At 39.1% G+C, this 25,877-nt stretch overlaps 1 protein-coding gene and 1 pseudogene across 7 annotated transcripts in view; both read right to left on the minus strand.

The window, feature by feature from the left end:
• The window catches only part of ZNF804B (zinc finger protein 804B), an 871,803-nt gene that overhangs the window by 77,822 nt on the left and 768,104 nt on the right, over nt 1-25,877 (minus strand). For all 7 annotated transcript variants that reach the window (XM_032484045.1, XM_032484046.1, XM_032484044.1 and 4 more), the window contains one exon: nt 11,535-11,678. In XM_032484045.1, coding sequence (XP_032339936.1) covers nt 11,535-11,678 — 144 coding nt within the window. The remainder of the gene's footprint in view (nt 1-11,534; nt 11,679-25,877) is intronic.
• Nucleotides 21,721-22,957, minus strand: LOC102514259 (annotated as a pseudogene).

A 25,877-nucleotide genomic window follows, 5' to 3' on the forward strand; every position in this document is an offset into this window, starting at 1 on the left:
TCAAGAAGGTGTAAAAATTATAAATATTATGCACCCAACATCAGAAGACCTAAATATGTAAAGCAAAAACTAACAGAGTTAAAAGGAGAACTAAACAGTAATAAAATAATAGTTGGAAGTTTAAAATCCCACACTCAACAATGGAGAGGTCATCTAGGCAGGGAATCAATAAGGAAACAGGGAATATGGACACTATGGACCACATGGATCCAGCAGACACACACAGAACATGCTCTCTGACAACAGCAGGAGACACGTTCTTCTCAAGTGCAGGTGGAACATTTTTTTTAATATAGACCTTATGTTAGGCCACAAAAACAAGTCTTAGCAAATTCAAGAACATAAAGTTGTGTCAAGTATCTTCTCAGATCACAATGGCATGAAACTAGAAGTCAACAATGAGAAAACTGGAAATTTCATGGACACGTGGAAATTAAACAACACTGTTCTGAATAATCAATGGATCTAAGAAGAAATTAAGGGAGAAATAAAAAACTATCTTGAGACAAACAAAAATGGAACCCCAACATATCAGAAATTATGGGATGCAGCAAGCAGTTCTAAGAGGAAAGATCATATCAATAAACACTTAGGTTAATAAACAAGAAAAATCCCCAATAAATAGCTTAATCTAGGCCTTAAGAAATTAGAAAAAGAGGAACAAACTGACTCCAAAGTTAGCAGAAAAAAGGAAATAATAAAGATTAGAGCATAAACAAATAAAAAAAAATAATTGAAAAGATTACCCAAAATAAGAGTTGGTTCTTTGAAAAGATAAACAAAACCGACAAGCCCTTAACTAGATTAACCAAGGGAAAAAGAGGACCCAAATCAACAAAAGTATAAATGAAAAAGAGGACATTACAATTGACATAAAGTCTCAGAAAAGGCTACTATGAACAACTACTCACCAACAAACTGGACAACCTAGAAAACATGGAAAAATTACTAAGATTGAATCTAGAAGAAACAGAAAATCTGAATAGACCAATTACTAGTAGTGGATTCAATCAACCATCAAAAATCTTCAAATGAAGAAAAGCCCAGGACCCAGTGGCTTCACTGGTGGATTCTATCAAACATTCAAAGAAGAATTACATCAGACCTTCTCAAAGTCTTCCAAAAAAGTGAAGAGGAGGGACCACTCCCAAACTCATTTTAGGAGGCCAATGTTATCCTGATACCAAAACCAGAAAGGACACTATCTTAAAAGAAAAATAGAGAACAATATTACTGATGAATATAGATGCAAAAAATTCTCAGTAAAATACTAGCAAACCAAATTTAGCAGTACATGAAAAGGATCATTAACTGTGTTCAAGTGTGATTTATCTTTGGGGTGTAAGAATGGTTCAACATATGCAAATCAATCAATGTAATGTAATACAGTAATGGAATGAAAGAAAAGAATCAAATGACCATCTTAATAGATGCAGGATAAGCACTTGAAAAAAATCAACATCCATTCATGATAAAAACTCTTAACTAGGCATAGAAGAAACATATCTCAGTATAATAAAGGCCATATATGATAAGCCCACAGCTAAAATCATACTCAGTGGTGAAATGTTTAAAGCATCTCCTCTAAGATCAGGAAAAGTCAAGATTCCCATTCTCATCACTCCTATTCAGTATAGAACTGGAAGCCCTAACAAGTGCAATCAGGCAAGAAAAAGAAATAAAAGTATCAGAATTACAAAGGAAGAAGTAAAATGATCTCTATTTGCAGATGACATAATTTTATATATAGAAAAATCCTAAAGACTCAACCAAAAATGACTAAATCTGATCAGTGAATATCAGTGAAGTTGTAGGATACAAAGTTAACATACAAAAATCAGTAGCATTCTATATACTAACAACAAAGTTCATGAAAAAGAAATAAACCAATCCCATCCACAACAGCATCAAAAACAAGATACCTAGAAAAAAAATTTAACAAATAAAGTGAAAGATCTCTACTCTAAAAACTACATGACAGTGATGAAAGAAATTGACAATAAATAAATGGAAAAGTATCCCTTGTTCACAGATTAGAAGAATTAATGTTGTTAAAATGTCAGTAATACCAAAATACATTTATTATTATTATTAAGATTCAATGCAGTTCCTATTTGAATAGCATTTTTACAGAAGTAGAAGACACACTCATAAAATTTATTTGGAACCACAAGAGACTCTAAATAACCCAAGAAATTCTGGGAAAGAATAACAAAGAGAAAGACATCACACTTACTGACTTCAAGCCATATTATAAAACTATAGCAATCGAAACAGTGTGACACTGACATAAAAACAAACATACAGACGAAGGGCACAGAATTGAGAGTCCAGAAATAAATCCAAGCATATATGGTCAACTAATATTTGACAAAGGAGTCAAGAATACTCAATGGAGAAAAAGCAGTTTTTTCAATGAATGGTGCTAGGATAGTTATTAATATTCACATGTAAAACAATGAAACTGGACCCCTGTTTTACAACACTCACAAAATTTAACTCGAAACAGATTAGACTTAAATATAAGACCTGAAATCATCAAACATCTAAGAAGTAATAAGCTCTTTGATGTGGGTTTTGGCAATGACTGTCTTGTATATGACACCTAATACACAAACAACAAAGTAAAAAATTAAAAAGTGGGACTACATCAAACTAAAAGCTTCTGTTCAGTAAAAGAAACCATCAACAAAGTGAAAAATAGCCTATGAAATGGGAAAAAGATTTTCAAGTCATATATCTGATGAGGGCTTAATATCCAAAATATATAAAGAAATCATACAACTCAGCACAAAGACATATAAGTCAATTTAAAAATGGACAAAGGTACTAAATACATGTTTCTCTAAAGAAGAAATATGAAAGGCCAAGAGGTACATGAAAAACGCTCAACATTGCTAGTCACTAGAGAAATGCAAATTAAAACCACAATGAAATTCTCATGCCTGTTAGAACAGCCATCACCAAAAAGACAAGAGATAGCTAATGCTGGCAGAGATATGGAGAAAGGGAAACCTTGTGTACTGTTCGTGGGATTGTAACTTGGTACAACTACTATGGAAAACAGTACAGAGGGTCCTCAACAAATTAAAAAGAGAACTATCATATGATCCAGCAATTCCACTTCTAAGAATATAACCAAATGAAAAAAAAAAAAAAACTTTAACTTGAAAAGATGTCTGCACCCCCATGTTCAAAGCAGTATTATTTACAATAGCTAAGACATGGAAACAACCTAAATATCCACCGATGGATGAATGAATAAAGAAGTTGTGGTGTATATATACAATAGAATATTGTTCACTGATTAAAAAGTGAGGAACTCCTACAATTTGTAAGAGCATAGATGGAACTTGAAGGCATTATATTAAATAAAATAAATCAGACAGAGAAAGACAAATACTGTGTGATCTCAGTGGAATCTAAAAACAAACAAACAAGCAAACAAACAAAAACTCACAGCAAAAGAGATCAGACCAGACCTGTGGTTATCAGAAGTGAAGGGTCAAGGAGGGGAAATTGGAGGAGGGTACAAACTTCTAGTTATAAGCTAAATAAATTCTAGAGATGTACAACATTATGACTATAGTTAACAGTGCTGTATGATACATGGGAGAGTTGTTAAGAGAATGAATCCTAAGAGTTCTTATCACAAGGAGAAAACGTTCTTTTTCTTTTTTCTTTCTTTTCTTTTCATTGTATCTATAAGAGATGATGGATGTTAACTGAACCTAATGTGGAAATCCTTTGCAATATACGTAAGTCAAATCATCACGCTGTACACTTGAAACTTATACAGTGGTATGTGTTAATTATTTCTCAGTAAAACTAGGGAAAAAAGAAGTGATTCATCAATGACAAATGAATATATTGGTGTAGGACAGAGGAGTATGGTAACTTCTAAAATGTCAGATTATTTAGTTCCTTGTTAATTTTTAAAGTATTTATTGAGTTATTACTATGTACTAGACACTGCTGTAAGTTCTAGGAATACGCGGACATATGGCCAATGGAGCCAACAATGCCCTGCTCTTCTCTTTGTGGGGTTAATCTCAGGGAAGGGGGCAAGGGGCAAAAAATTCAAAAAGTAAAAAAAAAAAAAATTTTTAACAGAGTATTAAGCAATGGCATGCTGGTATATCAACTCCATAGAAAAATCAAACAAAACATATGAAGTCCTATCTGTAGTGTTTGGGGATCTCCCACCATGGCTGATTTCAAGTTACCAATGTTTTAAGAATCAGCTCACGGAATTCTTGAATATTAAACAACTGGTTCTAGAGAGCCGAAACAAGTTAACTCCAACCATCACTGATAGTACCAACAGGGTGTTAGGATTTGGAGAAATGGCAACTGACTATTTGAGTTAGTGCAAAAGAAAGACCCTGCAGAAGAGGTGACACTGAGCTGCCACAAATGAAGAGAACAATCAGAAACTGAAAGTCACCTGAAAGAACATCTCAGGAAGAGAACGATACTGCAAATGCACTAAGGCAGGAAAGCACTTGGCACATCTGAAAGACAGGAAGAGCCAAGACGTAGATTTTTAATTTATTTTTCGGTTGGGAGCTAATCTTGAGATCAACAGTTCTCTTAGTTAGGGTGAAAGCAGTATTTCAGAAGAGCTGAATTAATGATCAGGAAGCTAAAATCAATTTTGATTACTTTGTATTCCTTTGCTAATAGAGGTTCCAAATACTGCTGGGTAATTCCCAGGAGGGAGGGATATATAAACATAAAATCTGCTAGAAACCTGGGTTTATAGAATGCAAAATACAGCAGGAGATAAGTATTATTCTGTTTTACCAACCTTTATGCTTCTAAAGAGTGTTCATTTCAGACACTCTCATTTATGTTTCTTTTTCAATCTTGCCAACCCTACAAATCAACTGTACTTTAAAGTTTTATTGCCACATTAAAAGGACTAGTAGCTTAAACATACTATGCTGAAATGTATCATCAGGCAATATTTGGAAAAAAATACAAATCACATTGTAGGAACAAACCAAGAGGTAATTGGATTGAATTCATTTACCAGCTTTGGGAATCTTTTCCCCTTGGTGTCAAAATGACACGTATAATTCTGTTTTGTTTATTTATCCTGAGAAGACAGAGACAGGGAGAACCCAAAACAGTATTTTAAGAATGAATCAGCTGGAGTTCAAATCCAGGCTGGAGAAGTGAGCAGCTCCTCCTGAGTGAAAAGAAATACTATTGTGAAGCAAAGGAAGATTACGAGGATTAAGTGTCACATGTGGAGGATCTGGAAGTGGATTTGTTTTTTATTATTGAGGGTATTTTTATGGGTTAATTGTATGGGGATCTGGCTCATTTGTTTTTTTCTAAATTGAGATGAGCCAGAATGTCTCTGGGGCAGGAGAGACTTGTGATGCTCGTGAGGATATGTATTACTTATTTCAGTATTAAGCATTTGCAGCTGATCGTCTTGAGAAAGAGATTATGACTTATAGGTAGTCTGAGAAGGAATTAATTGTTACTGACATGTTAGCTATATTAATAGTTACAGTGCTCTCCTTATCCAAGTGATTGTAATTTGTACACACATTTAAACTGTTTTAGTAGTAATGCTCAGCATTTACAAAGAATTTTAAGAGGTTCAAAGCAATAGCTAAAACAATTGAGTTCTTTCCAAAAACATGAGTTACATATAGAATAGGGCTGTCAAAGCTTGAAATTCATTTATTTTTCCTTTTTGAAGAAATAGGAAAAAAAGTCAGCTTTGTTACTGGTAACCTCTTTTTTACAAGAAACATAGCTCACTTTTTAAATTATAGAAAATATTATTAAATGTCCAATGGAATTAAAGCTATGAATCTCAGATTATTTTATTTCTTAAAGTTCTGTGCTAGCTTGCTTTTCTAGAATGATAATAAATCTGTGAATAACATAATCTTTGCAATAAAATAAATTATACACATAGTACTGCTATTTAGATGTGAGGCAACACAGAAGATTTAGAAATCACTTATTAAACCAAAGATTCCTGAGTAATTATAAATGAGGGCAGAAAAGTAGAGAGGAGAACTCAGATTACGCTGTTTCTACTTCTGAGCCAATAACGAGTAACAGAATTAATTCCATGTGAATTTGGATTCACTTCTAAGTGTACCAAAAGACCATATGGTACAGTATCAACATAAGACAATATTGTTTGAAGTTCAACAGAAGAGGCCAGGTATTTTGTCTGAATCCACATGGAAAACAAAATTGTCAACTGTTCATATTACTCAGGCCAAGAAATACTTTCATCCAAATCCCCACTGACTATCATTATAATCAGCACGACAATCAAGAAGAGCCCTTACTGAAGCAAGAACCAAATAGACATGTTTAGCTTTGGGATATGGAAAGAAAAAGACTTCTGCAAATTTTACTTTAGTGCATACTTCCTTTTTTCTACATAAAATTCAGTTTCCTTTAAAACAGAAATTGTAAACTCAGCTTCATTTAAAATTTAGGCAATTTTCAAAATATTTTAGGTCAAAATAAATTGTCTGAGAGAAGCAGTTCAACATTTATCCAAGAAAGTAGTCTTACTAGGTCTATGGCAAATTTAATTATTCTGATGTTTCCCAGGTGGGCAGCATGTACAAAATTCTGTACAATATTAACAAGTGTTAATCAAAAGGAGTTTGAATACTGTTAGATCAGCTTATGATGAGATCTCAACTTTTTTCATACCCAGATACAAGCTGTCAGTCTACGCATTAAATCTACTGAAGTATATGTTGAAATACAGCCACAAGATGGAAGAGCATCCCAGACAGAGGGAAGATTATGAGCCAATGTGAGCAGGTAGGAACACATAACACATCTTTTGAGAAACTGTAAGGAAATTATGGGGCTGCAGGAGATAAATCTGAAAATGGATGCAGGAGCCAAATTGTGGACATTTTGAATGACAGACTAAGTATCTCAGAATTTTTTAGAAGTCAGTCATCAGCCACTGAAGATTTTCAAGGAGGGAAGTGATAATTTAAATGTAGTAGTTTGGGAAGATTGATCTGGTTGTAAATGGATAGGTTGTTGTGAAGCAGGGAAAATACTGGATGCAGGTAGTCAACTCAGCAGACCCTGGCAAAGAATCAAGAGTGAGATTAAATTTGAATGGTGAAAAGAGAATGCAAAATGAAGAATGAGAACAAGATCTACTGCAAAAGAAGAAAGAGGAATGAGATATAGTTTCAAAGATTTTTAAGAGTTCCCCAAAAGAATGATGCTGACTTTAGTGATCACAGTGAATCTTTTGCAGCTTCTCTGTGTGTGGGTCATGCTTTCTTTCTTTCTTTCTTTTTTTTTTTTTTAACATTTTTTATTGATTTATAATCATTTTACAATGTTGTGTCAAATTCCAGTGTTCAGCACAATTTTTCAGTCATTCATGGACATATACACACTCATTGTCACATTTTTTTCTCTGTGAGTTATCATAACATTTTGTGTATATTTCCCTGTGCTATACAGTGTAATCTTGTTTATCTATTCTACAATTTTGAAATCCCAGTCTATCCCTTCCCACCCTCCACCCCCCTGGTAACCACAAGTCTGTATTCTCTGTCTGTGAGTCTATTTCTGTCCTTTATTTACGCTTTGTTTTTGTTTGTTTGTTTTTGTTTTTGTTTTTTAGATTCCACATATGAGCGATCTCATATGGTATTTTTCTTTCTCTTTCTGGCTTACTTCACTTAGAATGACATTCTCTAGGAGCATCCATGTTGCTGCAAATGGCATTATGTTGTCGGTTTTTATGGCTGAGTAGTATTCCATTGTATAAATATACCACCTCTTCTTTATCCAGTCACCTGTTGATGGACATTTAGGCAGTTTCCATGTTTTGGCTATTGTTAATAGTGCTGCTATGAACATTGGGGTGCAGGTCTCATCCTGAAGTAGATTTCCTTCTGGATACAAGCCCAGGAGTGGGATTCCTGGGTCATATGGTAAGTCTATTCCTAGTCTTTTGAGGAATCTCCACACTGTTTTCCATAGTGGCTGCACCAAACTGCATTCCCACCAGTAGTGTAGGAGGGTTCCCCTTTCTCCACAGCCTCTCCAGCATTTGTCATTTGTGGATTTTTGAATGACGGCCATTCTGACTGGTGTGAGGTGATACCTCATTGTAGTTTTGATTTGCATTTCTCTGATAATTAGTGATATGGAGCATTTTTTCACGTGCTTTTTGATCATTTGTATGTCTTCCTTGGAGAATTGCTTGTTTAGGTCTTCTGCCCATTTTTGGATTGGGTTGTTTATTTTTTTCTTATTGAGTCGTATGAGCTGCTTATATATTCTGGAGATCAAGCCTTTGTCGGTTTCACTTGCAAAAATTTTCTCCCATTCCGTAGGTTTTCTTCTTGTTTTATTTCTGGTTTCCTTTGCTGTGCAGAAGCTTGTAAGTTTCATTAGGTCCCATTTGTTTATTCTTGCTTTTATTTCTTCTAGGAGAAAATTTTTTAAATGTATGTCAGATAATGTTTTGCCTATGTTTTCCTCTAGGAGGTTTATTGTATCTTGTTTATGTTTAAGTCTTTAATCCATTTTGAGTTGATTTTTATATATGGTGTAAGGGAGTGTTCTAGCTTCATTGTTTTACATGCTGCTGTCCAGTTTTCCCAACACCATTTGCTGAAGAGACTGTCTTTATTCCAATGTATATTCTTGCCTCCTTTGTCAAAGATGAGTTGACCAAAAGTTTGTGGGTTCATTTCTGGGCTCTCTATTCTGTTCCATTGGTCTAAATGTCAGGGTCATGCTTTCTAATTGCCCTCCATGCCTTATTATAGGTTTTCTACCATAAAGGACCTACCATTCTTGGTATAGTAACATGGTTAACTTCTAATTCATTCTTCAAGAATGCTAGCTCACTTGTCATCTCTTCTTAAATAATTTTTTTTATGTTCTCTTAGTATCCTAGATATACAATTTTAAAAATCAACATATTTTAAAGATTGATTAATTTAGACTATAGGCACCCCAGGCAGATTACAGACTCCCCAAAGTTAGGGATCAAATTCCACAACTAGCACAGCAGCATGTAGTAGAAACTCAATCATTGTTTGAACAAGGAGCAGGTCTGGGAGTGTCAGAAGGCGAGTAAGCCTACAGAAAAACAGAAATGGGCAAATGTATGGAATGTAAGGATTAAGGAAAGGCTGTTTTATCAACATGTTGAAAAGACAATGGAAATAAGATTGAAGAAGGTGATAAAAAGAGAAATCGATGAGGCAGAATTCCAGAGTGTAAGGCAGGCTATGGAATGCAGATAGAGAATTCATCCCCTGGCAGTCTAATATTTTATACAGTGTTCAAAAGAGCCTCATATGTCTCCATTTCCTCACCTTAGTTTCTTGTGTTCCCACTCTCAAGAATGCCCTCCCATCTTGAGCCTCTATTTCAACATTTACTTATGCAAGTTGGAAGCACAGACCAAATATCACTATCGCATGAGCCCTTGCCTGGTCACTTATTTCTCTGAATCCCCAGAGTGATTTTTTTCTTAATATGCAGTCTGAAGAACACCTACATAAAGTTCACTTTGGGTGATGCTTTGAGAAGTTTATCTTCATAGACATACTCTATCTAATAAATGATGAAAGAGTGATAACATCAGAGTCATTTCACAACTCCAAATGAAGTAATGGATTTAAGGAAATGATCATCTATGGCTACAAGAACATTAGTGGAAAAAGGTTGGTGGGGTACTTAATGATGGATGAAGCCAACTGTACCTAAACCCACTGATCAAACTTAAAGTCATAAAAAGAAAGACAATTAGACATCATATACCAGCTTATGGAAGGACACTCTCTAATATATTTTTGCAGAGAAAAAAAAATGAACCTGCATTTGACCAGATTTTATTTGTTACAACCAGTTTAAAGTATATGCAGAAGACAGAGAAAACATGAAAACAGAACACTAGGTTGTATTCAGCAAAATCCTGAATGTGTGAAACAATCCAGTTTTTCAACAAATAAATTGCAAGGAGTAAAATTTAAATAGCGGGTGGAAAACCTATAGTTTAAATATATATTAAAAGAAACTTAAAGACTTGTCAACCAAAATTGAGATATGTTTGAGTCCTGATTTCAACAAACCCAAATTTATAAATCATTTATGAGACAAATGAGGAAATAAGGCCATCCACTGACACCAGGATATTACTCTCTATTTTTAGGTAAGTTAAGCATCATTATACATCTTGAAATACTTTCAGATGAAATGATACAATGTCTGGAATTTGCTTCAGAGTAATGCACAAGGTAGCCAGGGTTGGGGAGTGAGTGGTGGGGCTATAAATGAAACAAGACTGATTGTTGCTGGTGTTGGATGGTAGCCACATAGTTCATCTTAATATATATTTGAAAAGTTTATATACTTTCTATTTTGTATCATTTTAAAATGCAACTTCCTGGACTCCACCTCAGAACTACTGGATTAAAAGGAGAGTATGAGAATCCGTATTATTAACAGGCTCTAAAGAGATGACTGCCCACTAAGCTTTGGGAATCACAGTCCTAAACAATTTATCCCATTGCTCTTGCTCTTGTCAGAGACATCCAGTCAATTACACATGCTTGTCATACCTTTAAAGATAGAAATTGAGTTTGTAACTCCCAAGGTGCTCAAAAAATATTAGTGCTGTGAGTCAAAATTGCTACTCACTGTGAGTAAACATTTTAAGTCTAGATTATACAAGACTTATCCACATATCCAATATATCAGGAGTATGCACTTTCTCAGCTCTTAGCAATAATCTTCTGGCCATGTGGAATTTTTTTCTTAGTGGTACTTAGCACTCCTAATTCCTAAAGGGCCAATATTCTTATACCTCATGCAGCAAGGATAAAATCTAACAGGATGAGAACAACAATAACCTCCTCTTTCACAGACTGATGGAAATAGAGAATATTAGCATCAGCATGTAGAAACCTAAACCATACATATATATGGCATTTTAAGAAAAATACATGAAATGTGAAATGTTTATATCTGCCATATTCCTGAACTTTCCCTTTGTCCAAGTTTTTCTTGCAATGATTCATTTATTAAATAACCACTTTGACTCTCCTAAAAGGGTATTTTTGGGAAAATGTAACCTTTTATCGAGAATTATTTTTCCCAAAGTATTCCCCAAATCTTGGAATTCTTGAAAGAACTCTATAATAGATTCTGTCCTAGTACTGGTCCAGTGTTCTAGTTCTTCTACTAATTAGCTCGGTGGTCTTAAATCTGGCACTAATTTTACTGGGTCCTGGTTTCCCCATGTATATAATTCTAAAATAAATGTCAATCTACTCCTGGATCATCTGTAAATTAATCCGGTTTTATGCTACTTCAAGAAAAAAGCATTTCACCTAAAATTTAAATAAAAACCACATCCTTCAAGAAAAAAAGATAAAAAATGGTTTTACCTCAGCATCTTAGATACAGATAAATAAGGCCAAATGCATTCATTCTGTTCTGAAGGTAAAAATCCAGGATTATGAAAGATTCTTCCCACTTTGACTTACCTGTTTATGAGCATGATCGTAAGAATTAATATGATTGTCAAACTCCTGATGTTTGTGATACTGCTTGTCACATAATTCACAGTAGAAGTTTGCCTTCACATCTTCCAGGGCCTTTGCTGTTGACTTCTCCTTTTCTGGAAAATCCTTCAAAAAAAAAAAAAAAAGGCAAACATGTTGGTTGTACTTCTCTCTAGTAGCATAACCAGATCTCATATTAATCAAGTTGGTATTTAATTTTTCACTGATTGAAAGAACATGGTTAGGCTCAGTACCTTTTAGAAATTCATGGCACTAAGGAAGTAACTTTCAGCTCAGCCTTATCCCTAAGTTACTGATAGATACAGAGTGACTTATCCCAAAGGAGCCCTCAGCTGCAGGCTGGTCTTTAAGTCATCCTTCTCGCCACCAGATGTGGTTCTGCTGACTCACTCAACTGGAATACTCACCACCATTTTTTCAGCCTATCCAATGATCCATCTCAAACATCAGAACTCTTCTCTGCTATAATATTTTATTAAGATATTGATTGTACTGTTTTACGTCACTACCGACTGCTTCATGTATTTTAGCCTCCAGTGAGATCATCAGTGTTGGGACTTACTACTCTCTCTTCACATAATGCATTTTCCCACCTTGTGAAACTGGTGAGCTGATACTCCTTTCCCAACATGCAGCTCTTTGGCTCACTCTGGGAAGCCTTTTCCATGACATTTCCAGGAGGAGAAAGCCTCCAATGTGCTGCTTATTACCAAACACCTCTATGACCATTCCTACTTTGTCTCCATCATAGATATTTCTTTCTTTGATATTACCCCTTACATTTTTGTACTGCACACAATTGCATCTTCAGCCAACTGATTTATCCCCTCCACACACAATCCCTGCGTGACCCCATTCACACTATATTTAGAGCCTTATTTATCCATAATTTCTAACTCCAGCCTAAGCTGCTTCTACAAGAATCCGCTCCTGCTAGACACTGCCAGCGGGTTTATTTAAGCTTACGATTTTGACTATTCTCTATCTCCAACAGAGTTTTGGCCACATCATTCCCCTGCTTAAAATCCTCTTGAATTCTCTCATTGCCTATAGAGTAATAGTGACAAATGCTTATTTAACATAAACTATGTGCCAGGTATTCAGCTAAGTATCTGAATTATTTCACTTCCTCCTCACATAAGTTCTGTTTTAATCTACATTTCATAGCTGCATCAACCAGCACTCAGAGAGATCACACACTTGGGGTCACTGATTCAGCAAAGGGAGAAAGCGATTTAAATTCAAAGAACCAATGCCTAGCTCCCTTGTTAATAAACAGCTGTGCTTTACCACCTCTCTTTAAAGCCAATCCCCTTAACATACCATGCAAGCTCCTTCCTGCCTCATCAGGGTCAACTTACATCTATCCATGCTCCCACATTACCTCTTTAATTCTATTACTAGATAGGCCACATGGTATTAAATGATCTGTTTTCATGTCTATTTCTCCCATAAATCCTTTAGAGGCAGAAACCATTTTACTCTTTTTGTGTCCACAGTGCCAAATGTATTGTCTAGCCCAGAACAGGTGCTTATTATGCATTACATAAATTGATAATGGTGGTTTACATATTCATGCCTCCTACCATTGTGCAAGTTCTCCTCTTTTATCCCATTTATCCCAGTGCCCAAATAAAAGAATCACTGGCACGTGGAGGATACCAAACAAATATTCATGAAGAATGGATCAACAAAATAAAGAAGGGATATTAGCTTTGTTTCCCCAAAATGACTAACCTTCTATAAAAAGAAATTAAGCCTTAAACCTGAATCATAGGGGCATCACAGCTCAGACAAAATAGCAAGTCCAGGGAATTTTGGCAGATTCTCACAAGACTGGGTGAAGGGAGGGGGCAATTAACTTAGACACAGGAACATAATGATCCAAGCCCAAATATGAGTCTAGCGTGCATGGCAAAAAGCAGGAAGGACGTGAGTAACATTAACAAAGAGCAAACTAGACCAAATATCTGGATTGCCTGTCTAAGAAAGATGAAGTAGAAATTTGGTTACATTCTAGGCTAATGGGGCATATAAAGCTACTCAACAGGATGCATCCAGTAACGAGAATATGGACACTGATTTCAAGACAAGAACCCAGTTGTTCAAAGAATTGAGATAACGCAATCACATGATAGAGCAGTCTTGCATTGAAGTAGACCAAATCTTTTGAGGTAGTATGCTTAGAATCAGGAGGAACCATTATTTTTCATCCAGTCTTTCTCACTAAGAATTTGTAATGCCTTTTCTTAGTATCATTAGAGGGACTGAAATGGAACAAAGGACTACTTTGGTTTATACATAGTTGCTCTTCCTTTATTATTTTTTGAACCTCCAGGCTCAAAAATGCCTGTTTCATTAGCTGGCATGGATGACAACTGAGAATTCAGGGTCAATCTATGGTTTCAAATGTATTTTCATATTATTTCAGATGATGTAGAGGATTTTAGGACAATAGCTCAATGGCCAGGAGTGGGGCTTCTCCAGTTACTCCTGGTATCTACATCAAAGCAGCTTTTATTTCTAAAACATTTTTAATTATGATACTGCATGACTCTCAATGAAAAATGTTGTAATTATAAAAGAGTTCTACCAACATTTGAGTCATATACAGTTTCTTATACATGTTCACATTTGACAGTCATCAGATTAAATTACAGATTAAATTACCCCACAATGATATGCACTAATAAGGGCATATCCTTGTCCCCTTAAGAGAGGAAGAATGCACAGGTGGAGTATAAATGCTATTAGCAAAACATACAGAGATTCCAATCCAGTGTGTCCCCCAAAGCCAGAAGTAAACATACAAACTCAATAGCAGGTGCCTATGGAGTACAAATGGGGAAGCTGAGACCTGAGGGTAGAAATCTCCGGCAGAGGAGACTGCAAGACAAGAGTTGGGTAGGGACAGAGGAATTATAAAGGAAAAGAAAAAAAGAATTCCTTAAGAATCTTTGGCAAAATCTGAAAACTGGGATTAGAGCTGGAGCTGACTTTTGGTAAAAGAACCATAACCTAGTGGTCCATGATATTACTCAGTATAAGGTAGACCTGCTCTCATGTGAAACTGGACTACCTATGCAGATGGAGCTGAGTTGGTCCAGCTGGATGTGCCAGAAGGCTGGAGGGTCTTAGACTAACAGGAGAGATATCATCTAGTCTAATATTACCATTTAGCAGAAGAGGCAACTGACGTTTAGTAATTTCGTGATTTGAATAAAATTACGTAATGGTACAGGAGGGGCACACTTTCCATTGTCTCATGCTACCCAACCATTCATCCATTCATCTATCCATAAGTCCATCCACTAACCATTAAGCATTTCTTCAGTCAAGATTATCTCTTATTAAGCAACTTGTAATCATCAATTTCTTATTAGGTCTTTATCTCAGAGTTTCCACAGTCTAGCATGGCAGGATTACACATAAAGAGGTAAACTCTGTCAGTTGTGACACAGTAATAATTATTCGTTGTTATAGAGTTTAGTGAGCTCATACTAGTTAAGAATAATTGAAGAAAGACAGGTTTGTTTGTTTTTTTCTCTCTCTTTCACATATAGCACCACATACACTGTAAGCTCTCAGAATTTTTTGCCCTTTTGTTGAATGGCAGGATACTTTTACTGGTCAAATAACCTTGAAGGCAAATTAAGATGACATTTATTCTCTGAAATAATTACACAATCTTTAAATATATTCACAGACATGGAGTAAACAAGAAAAGAGTAAAAACAGCCACTTATTCTCAGTATTAGTAAATTTTAAAAAGTAAAAAAAAAATGAATAAAATGCATAATAATGCATTAGACATATAAAAGTTGACATATAACTCTGTTATTCATTTGCTAGTTACACAAATTTCCCTTCTCACAGTATGCCTAGAAGAGGAGGCTTTGAAAGTGTACTTGACAGGAAAAAATAACATTCATGAAATCAAAGAAAACTGCTTGCTAATCATTCTCAATGGTTCATTAAAAGGTTGAAAATGAAGTATAAATTAAATTTGGCAGTTATCATAATGAGTCATTTCTAAAACATTAGGCATTGCCAATGGGCATTTTATGTTGCAGCTCAGTAAGAATTCTGTAGTAATTAATTACTTTTCATAATTAATATTTTGGGTGCAAGGAGAGAAAAAGTACTCTTTCACACCAATAATTTTGTATCCAGGCATATAACAGGTGTGTCTGTTAAGTGGCAAGTATTCTGACTAGAGTAATGCATTTAATTAGAAATATGGATGTTTGCTACCAAATTATTTTTATTGCTGTGAGGATGCTTACCCACTAACGCCCATTGTGCTCTCAGTGTAAAACAGAAATCTGCCAAGCATTTCACGCTTGTTAACTCCCTTGATCCTCACGACAATGTTATGAAGTAGCATCTCTTATTATCCCATATAAAGACATGGGAGGCAAGGCACAAACACATTTAGAAACTCACTCAACGCTGAAGAGCAGAGACTAGATTCAGACTCAGATGTGCCTGACTTCAGAGCTGTTAATCACCATTCTCATGGCTGCCCTAATTACTTAGCCTTTATTCAGATGCCATGTGATTCTGAGCTGTCTTGGCTAACTTTTTTGTAGATTTGGAATGATACAGAGCCTCTAGCTCCCAGAGAGAGTAAGAGGACTAATTATAATTTTAAAAATCTATAAAGCTCTTGAAGAGATAGGCAGTAGGAAAATACAAGGTGGTAGTCCTGTTTCTACTGGTTCTTAATACGTGCCCTGATGATTGAAGAAGAGAAGAAATCAATTGCTGTTCTTCGTATCTCCCTGACGGTAATACCAGCTCAGAGCTTTGAGGATTGAATTCATATTCTTCATTGGAAAGTTCACATTTGACCTTTCACTGTTATGTGTAAGAGACTGCTTTAAGAATTCTAATATTCTCTAACCTGTTCTGTGATAATGGCCCCCAAATAAAATCCTGCTTCAAAGAGAGTGCATTTTCCTCCTCCACTGATCAAGTGGTTGTCACAGATTCAAAAAAAGAAAAACCTGTTTTGGTCCCCACTGTCTCCTTGCATCTCTGTACTAGACTGGGTAATGTAAAATTTGCTTTAGACAGTTTTATTTCTGTATTTATTTTTGTGATAGGGAAAATTTAGTTTTTGAAGACTGACTAACTTGAATCTCAGCCCCTCTTGTACAGCAGTTTAAATTCTTTAAGTTGTCAGTTTTCTCAATATAAATTAAGGGGAATAATGAATAGGTTGCAGGATTGTTATGAGTATAAAATGAGATCATTTTTATGAAAGCGCTTAGTACAGTATATGCTAAAAGTAGGGATTTGACGTTTGGATATTTTGTGTGTGTATGTGTGTGTTGTGTGTGTGTGTATCCTTGTACACATGTGACACTAGAAAATTATTTTAAAACACCATTCTCCTATGTAGTCTACAAAGCAACTCTGATTTTCTGATGAGAATTTCGAGCAAGTGATGGGAGTCCTTATCATCTTCAACCCACAATCTCATATGAAACATAATCCCTGCTAGAAAATTCAAATTTGGTTTAAATATTAGGGTTTTCAGACATTTTATCTTTTGTTTATTTTATTTTTTTATTTGTAGTTGACATGTCAATTTTCAATTGATTAGTTTCTGGTATATATCATAGTGATTCAGTTATACATATATTTATATATCCCTTTTCCTATTCTTCTTCATTATAGGTTATTATAAGATACTGAATTCTATTCCCTGTGCTATACAGTAGGACCTTGTTGTTTATCTATTTTATATATAGTGTTAGTATCTGCAAATCCCAAACTCCCATTTTATCCCTCCCTACCCACTTTCCCTCCTAGTAACCATAAGTTTGTTTTCTGTGTGTGTGAGTCTGGTTCTGGTTTTTAAATTAGCTCATCTGTGTTATTTTGAAAATTCTACATGTAAGTGATATATATGGGAATTTTTCTCTTTCTAGCTTCTGGTACACCACATCAACAAAAGAGAGGACAAAAGTCACATGATCATCTCAATAGATGCAGAAAAAGCATCTGATAAAGTTCAATATCCATTCATGACAAAAACTCTTACCAAAGTGGGTGTTGAATTAAGTCACATTTATTTATCCTTTGGACTGTTTAGAAATTACACACACACAAGAGAGCATATTTATTTCCCTAAAGATGTGACTGGCTTCCTTTATAAAAAGGACGGTCTTTGCATTCTATAGCATCTAGCATGTTACTTGTTACTTAGGAGAAACACAATATTTAGGGTTTTTTTGAAATGAAAATAAAAATATATTCTCTAAAATATTTCCTGTAATGTCATTTATAACTGCAGAATATTGAAATCATAGGCCTAACAAAATGAGAACAGATGGCTAATTGTGTGCGAGCTATGTGATGGAGTATTATCCTATGATTGAAGGTAATCTTAAGGAACAATTTACAATAGCATAGGAAAATACTTATGATATGTTAAATGAAAGAAACAGGATACAAAAAAAAATTACATCAGGTATGATCTCAGATATGTAAATCAATAGGTGTTGAAGAAAAGGAAAAGGCCAAAATTGTAACAGTGGGAAAAAAATAACTGTAATGGTGGATATGTTTCTTTCCTACACTCCTCCATTTATAAGGTTTCTACAATGTCTTTGTATCCCTTTATAATCAAGAAAAATCCACTGAGAAGAAAAAAACAAAACAAAAACCTAGTCCCCCAAAATCCATTAACGACACAAGAATTTACTAGCAGATTCTTAGGTGCCTCCTCACTTCCCCACAACAGTTTCCTGAACCTGATTCCTTCCAAAATTCACCTCCCAACAAAATCTTCCCAAACCTTTGCCTCCCCATCCCTAACTTTATTGCCTCATAGTTGGTGTTCCCTTAAATTCATTCTCTTTCAACTTGTGTTTCCTAAACCTCACACTGAACTCAAAATTCCTTCAGCCTCACTTCCCCTCTCTGCTAATGAGAACAGCTCTGGTGGCAAGCCCAGGGAATGGCCCACATCTCAGTCCGGGCTTGGCCAGATCAGAGCAGGTAGGTCTGGGAGAGGAGATTCGGTTAGACTTCCCCTCCCAGCCTCTCATATGACACCCGTGATACCGACTGTGCCTAGAAGTGGCCTGACCAGAGGGGCCAGAAATATTGTTGCACAAATGCTCTTCATATCTGTTTCTTATTTTAAACTGTTTTGACTTTTAAGCAATTTGACTTTCAAGCGTAGCCTCAGCATTGTTATTTAGTCCATTTCTTCCTCCTGAAATTCTCAAAACGGCTCATTTATCTAGCAGCACCTTTCCCCAGGGCCTGAACCAATTCTGGTTTTTCCATTTAAGTGGGTAACTCAATGTAAGAGACTTACTACACGCATTAGCAGTTCCCAAAGTCACTTCTTGTTCTTGGGCTTTGCACCACCCATTGAAACCCTTTCCCCCAGCTTCAGAGTGTGAGAGTGCGTCCGCGTGGGCGCGGTGCAGGTGGAGTTCTCCGCCCTAGCGCACAGACGCGGCTTCCCTGACCATCTTGAGCGCCCCCGCGGTGGGCGGGTGCCGGGTGGCTCCGAGCTGGCCCACGGATCCGGACACGGATCTGAACGGTCTATCCCCGCTCTAGTGCACCCTCCGCTGAGCTTAAGCTCACGGAGCCTTTGTCTGCCATCGCCTCAGCCATAGCTCGGACCCCGCAGCTCCAGGGCTTCCTAGTCCCACCGGGGCTGCCCCAGTCTAAGGACCGCCCCGGTCTAACAGTGCCCCTAAAGGTGCCCCGTCTAACGGTCGCCCACCCAACGGCCGTGCGTGCATCGTCTGTGTGGTGGTGGCGGATTCAGAGACAGCTTCCAGAAACAGGTAAGCCGATTTGGGGCGGCCCTGGGTCTTCGGGGAGCCTAGCATAGGGAGATAGGGCCTGGGGGCTACCTTGCTTCATCCCACCTAGGCTTGGGCTCTTTGGGCCACTGGGGCCTGTGCCATCGCCGTTCCTCCTCCGGGATTCCCCGCATCGCCTTGTGACTCAGCCCTGGGGTTCCCCTTGCCTGACTCCACGATACCCTCCCCGCACCACGTGACCCCCCCATCCCATCATGATCCAGACTCAGGGGTCTCTCCCAGTGCCTAATAACAGCACTCCCAACCCCCATAGGAATCTCCGCTGTTGTCTGTTTCCCGTGAGCCTGGTGATTCGGGCGTCTCTCCCCTAGGATGTTCCACAGGGGGCGCTCCATTCTCCTTCGAGGCTCGAGGGCTGCCCTGTGCAACAGCCTCAGTGTGCTGCAGAGGCCGTCCGCAACCTCATACCTTTTGGCATAGTCCGTGGACCCAACGCCCAGCTTCTCAGCGCTGCTCCTGAGGGTGTGCCCTTGACCCAGTGCGAGCTCCATGCTGAGAAGGGCGCTGGAGTGAGCTCCCCACTTATCACCCAGGTGAGCCACGGAGTTGGGAGTGGTGCTGCTGAAACCAGCCCTCACCCAGCCCTTCCTCTCCAAACCCCGGGGAAGAGGCCTTGTCTAACCGTCTGAATTTCCACACTTCTGAGTCCTCGTGTCCCCTGCTCTGACCACTTCTCCCTACTCTGACTCACCGCCCTCCAGGTCCACTGGTGTGTCCACCCTTTCCGAGTATTGCTGGTACTCACCTACATCGAGGAATATAGGTAAGAAGAGGATCTTCCTACCCACCCCAACTAGAGTCTTCTCAACTCCTCCCCGAGGGCCCTAGACCTTTCCCCCTTACCTCTAAACATTTCCAAACTTTTCATGTGCTTAGCCCCCTCTTCTTTGTTTCTCATCTTTTCTCCTTCCTTGTTTTTCAGTTCTCAAGTGCCATCTCCAATGTCTGCCCCTTTACTAGCTTCATGTCCTTGGGTAATTTGACTTCTCAGAGTCTCAGTGTCCTCCTTTGTAAAATGGGGATAAAAGTAGTGCCTACGTCCCAGGGTGGTTCTGAGGATTAAATGGGCTAAGGCTAACAGGGGTATATGCGGAGTAGTTAGCACAGAGCTCAGCAAAGGTCAGCTGAGTTGTGACCCCATCCTCACCCCTGTCTTCCAGATGCATGAGTCTGACGGTTCCGTCATAGTCTATTGGCATGCACTGTACTCTGGAGATGCCTCCTGTGGGGCTGAGTGGGGGCTGCCGATCGGGCCGGAGCTTCTGTCTTCTCACCACCCCACTGCCCGCGCCTGCGGTAGGCCTCCAGGGGGTGCGCAGCGGAATATGGAACCAGAACCTCCGCAAGCTAGCGCACCCAGCGGTGCGGCAGACGCGCAGTGTCCAGGCGCACCATCGTGTGCTTGCGGCCCATTCTGCATGGCGGTGCACCGAGCCGCGGGTCCGTGTGCTAGGGCTGCTGCGGCAGGAACCCGGCTAGGGGCTGAGCGCTGTGGTGCGGTCTGCAGAGGGGCCCGACACTGACACGCCCGGAGTGATGCGGGGCACCTCCTCATTCTTGGTCTCTGGCCGGTCTCCAGCCACATGAGGCTTGGGTGTGTAATAGTAGAGATCTGAGGGAGAACTGGGAGCTGAGGGGCTGTGCCCTCCCGACTGAGGCCCGGGGGCTGGCTCCCAGAGACAACTCCAGAGAAGGGTGAGGACTGGTGGCAAGCACCACCTCCACTGCCGGTTTGCTACTTGAGTTCAAGGATCCGATCGAGGATAGGTGGCCCCTTGCCAGGCTGTCTAGTTCCTCTAAAGGACCGCGAGGCCCTGTCTCCTGAAACTGCTTCGGGGTGAGTGGGGTTCCCAGGGTGACTCTCAGCTCCTGAGAATGCTCCCAAGATTCCATCCACTCCTATAAAAAAATGTTAAAAAAAAAAAAAAAAAAAAGATTCCGTCCGCTCCTCAGAGTCTGTATCCATCCAAGATCTTCCTAAAGGGATCTGGTCCATGCTCCCTTCGTCCTGGGGAAATACATTTGCCTTGGATCTCCTGCAGTCCCACCAAGGCAGGCACGTGCAGCACAGGCACAGCCCCCTGAGCCCAGGAGTCAATTGCACAAGGTGAGGGTTCCTCATCCTTGGCCCACATGGGGTCTTCTGCCAGGTGGGTTTCTCCCTCATCCTGGGGCATGAAGCCCATCTGGACCATCTGCAGCATGGTCTCCAGTTCCCATTCCACTGTATTTGGTATGCATTGCCATTCCAGGTAGGATTTGTATGCGGCATCCATGACTCGGTCCACTAGCTTGTCCATGATGTTGCTGACTACCTGCTCACCCTCCTCGCAAGCCCTCAGCTCTGCCGCCTCTGCCTCAGTGAGCTGTCCAGGCACAGTGTCCCCCTGCAGCACTGGAACTTTAGGTGATGTCGCCTTTTCTGCCTTGGATCAGGTCACTCTAGGGTCTTGGGCCTGCTTCTCCTGCCTCTACACTCTGAGGGGACCACTTGCAGTAGGCTGAAACATGCAGAGAGGCTGAGCCACCAGGCGGCAACACACACTACCATAAAGGGGCAGCCAGGCGGGGTGGGGTCATGAGTGAGGAATCCATCTTGCACTGCTGCCAGGGTGAGGGTGGTATGAGCCAAGAGGGGGTAACGAGGACCTTGCACAGTCGGTGTGGGGAGCAGGATGGGACCACTCTCTGAGCCCTCAGCATTCTCCAGTGATGCCCGAACACACCTCCCTGAGGAATGGTCCAGGGAGCTGCGGCAAGCCTCTTCGGGGCTCCAGCCAGGGCCCCCTCCTCTTCCACACAGGGCCCATACAGCTCCTACCGCAGTTCAAAGTCTGGCCCTGCCTCGGCAAAAAGCACGCTCTGAAAGGAGATGTCTGTGAGGGTCCTGTCCACCAGGATCATCTCCGTTTCCTGAATGTGCTCCCATAGCTGCAGCAGTAAGAACACAGCCCAGCGGTGCAGGTCGCCTTTGTTCTTCAAATACTCTGTGTCCTTCCACGTGAGTGGAATCCGGAGGTCAGAGATGCAGACCCAGCCGGGGCAGGGGGAGTGCTCAGCGGGTGGCCCACTGTCAGAAAGCTGCTGGCCTGTCTTCCCCAGCACCTGCGCCTCCTTGCGCTGCTGCAGCTTGCCCATGTATCTCAGGATGCAGCTGTTGCACACCAGCAGGCTCTTGGCGGCCTCCAGAGCCTGCTATCACTGGGAGCAGGCCACCAGCAGCTTGCAGGCCCCTTCCCTCATCCGGATCTCATGGTCTAGCTTCCTCTGCAACTCTGTGTCCTCGGGCGGGTCGCTGAAGAGGCTGAGTCAGAAGTGGCCACGTTTGAAATCTATCTCCAGGGTGGAGCCCCTAGCCATGGTGACCCAACTCTGGTGGTTTCGGGAGAACATGCCGGCGGCCCTGCGCCTGTGCCTGTGCCTGCCCTCTGCATTCCCCGCGCCGCCTGGATCTGCCTCGTCTGGCTGGCTTCTATCCCCTCAACGCCCGTCAGCTAGTCTGGCTGGGAATCTCCCGCTGCCCCAGTATTTGTTGAATAAGTGAAATTAATAAATAAAAAGCAGAGAATGCCTTTCCCACTATGTAACAGCGTAACCTACCATGGCAATGTTAAAGCATATCTTAGGGAATTAAAACTGTTGAAATGGCAGAATAAGTAGAGGGATATGACTGTAAACATAGAAATTTTGGTACAATCCTTTTTTTTAAAATGTAGATTCTGAGTTCTAAGAAGCTTATTGATGAATTTCGCCAAAGTAATGGAGGGTGGCAGCTGTACACAGATTCACAATCAGAACTACAGATTATTGATTTCCAATGCTATTCCCATCTTACCATAATCAATAGTTCTCCGTACAATGTACTGAGAATCAAGTATTGGTTTCCCAGGCTTGAATGGACAGAACCAAAGTTAGCTTTTACCTCAATGCCTGGTAGGTATGACGTCAGCCACTTCCTGGATTTCAAAAAGAGCTTTTTCCCCTCTCATGAGTGATACATTCACGTTGCCCAGATGGGCAGATGAATGCAACCACATAAATATGTGAACTTGTCTCTGGGTGGCAGGCTCAGCACCATTTCTAATTTGGAAAGAATGATGAATTTCTGACTTGCTGGCAAGATGCCAAGTGATGACTGCATTTCTGTGCATGAAGCAACAATTCAATATGCAAAGTCTGTCTGTATAACTGCTTATTTTGGAGAAGATTTCTAATTGGCTGCATTTGAACAGAGATTATTTTTGAAAAATACATGCATTTCTTTCAGAACCACTGTTCATCAGCATTCTACCCCTCCAACTTCATCTTCCTCCACATAAATTAATACACAGTTCCTCTACCCCAAAAGCACTTAAGTATATAACGCAGTCCCAGGTGCACCTTAAAATAGTCATAACACTAACTATTGCTTTATTACTTAACAATGCATGTCTGCCATAAAGGAAAAAAGGGGGCAGGTATAATTTCCATATTGCTTATCGATGGATACAGATGCTGCATTGCACAAGTTTATAAGGGTTATGGATAGGTTTTCAGAATATTTTTTAACAATTGATGAAACAGTAAAACACACATAAACCAGTAAGACTTGTGGGACACCACGAAGTCTGAGCCCCATCAAGATGCAAAGACTATCAGTCTCTAACAGAGAACATCCCAGCTCTCACCAGTAAAGCCGGGCAATATTTCTAGGTGGGAGAGAAAGAAAAGGGTATAGGAAAATAGATGTAAATTTACGTAGGGTCAGGGAAGAGACTGAATCCATTAAATAGCAGTCCTTGGCCTGGAGTTCACATTCAGCAAACATCCATTAATGAATTCATAAATGAATAAATGTAGTGAGTGAAGGTGTGAATACACTTAATTTCTTTTCTGACTTTCTGCTTGTTGATTTATCATGCTAAAGGGGAGAGAATTGGAAAGTCTGAAATAAATATGGCGGTGTCAAAACCCATATAACTGTATAACTCAAAGACTGAACCCTAATATAAACTATAGACTTTTAGCTAATAACATATCAATATCAGGTCATCAATTGTAACACATTCACCCACCTCACTAATATAAAATGTTAATAAGAAGGAAAACTATGTACAAAAGTAGGGGGAGTATATGAGATCTTTCTGTACTTCATGGTCAATTTTCCTCTGAACCTAAAACTGCTGTTTAAAAAGTCTAGCGTTTAGAAAATGAAAGCATACAATGAAATCACATTTTAATAGTCCTACCTTCACTGAACTCAAAGAAAAACAACGCATTGTATAAAAATAATCTAATCTATGTTATGTAATACACATGGTTGGGCTCCAGGTATAGCAGATGACAAAGAGAGCTCCTTTGCAGGGAGAGATCTTGAGATTCCCAGTTCTTCTCTGTCACTTTCCATGAGAGAAAGCAACCCACAGCAACCCTTGAGAAAAGGAGGACCACTGACAGACCGTGTTCACAATCTTTAGATCTGGAAATTCAAGAGTAAAATTTCTATATTCGAAAGAAAGATTTTGGAATGTGCCCACTGTGTAGGTGTGTAAAATATAATGAGAAAAAAAATTTTTTCCCCTCCAGACTGACAATAGTGTCCCATTTATAAAGGCAGTAATTACCAACCCATCAATTTCAGCCCACAGGTATGTATAACTGTAATGAATACAGACATACAGCATTCATGTAAATTGAATATATTTAAATGAATACATCTATTGTGAATTAGACAGGAAGTACTTTCATTTAGCCATTTACTCCTGCTGTAACTACTTATTGTAAAAATGCAATTAATAGTGTCTGACATTTCATCTTCTAATATAGAAGGAATCAATGAAAAATATCAGGTAACTAAGTTTTCTGGAAAGGTGCTAGTGACACCTGCTCAATTACAAACCATTTTTAAAAAATTCAACATTTGTAACAGTGATCTAGGAGAGAAATGGTCATTAAAAGATGCTGACCTAGACACTGTTTCCCTTTTGCTTGGGAATTAACTGCAAATATGTTCCCTTCAAAAAGATTCAGGTGATTGTCAAGTAAGTTCCCATTCTTAGGCCTTCTCGGGTTTTTCTGGAATTAATCTGTACAGTTCTAAAAAGCCGTGTTTATGTTCTACATGCTCTAAAACAGGCCTGGAAACTCCTTAAGTGATATGCTAAAATAGTATAAAAAAGTATAGTTTAAAAAAAGGACATGCAAAGGACACGAAAACCAGATAAATGCCAAAACTTGAAGGATTTTCTGTTTTTCTGAACATTTGCTATCATGTCTGATAAAAAGTCTGTGACATTTGGTTTACTTGTTCTATAACCAGAGATGTTTCAAAAGTGGTTGTGCTCACAAAGGTACTTCATTATTTGAAACTGGCTGCTCCAGGCTTCTATCTATTGAAATTCTAATAGGTAATTTACTTTCAAACTTAGAGAAAACCAGCTATGTGAAAGAAATACGCTATACAGAC

Source organism: Camelus ferus, chromosome 7, assembly GCF_009834535.1.
Source record: "Camelus ferus isolate YT-003-E chromosome 7, BCGSAC_Cfer_1.0, whole genome shotgun sequence".
NCBI classification, from domain to species: domain Eukaryota; kingdom Metazoa; phylum Chordata; class Mammalia; order Artiodactyla; family Camelidae; genus Camelus; species Camelus ferus.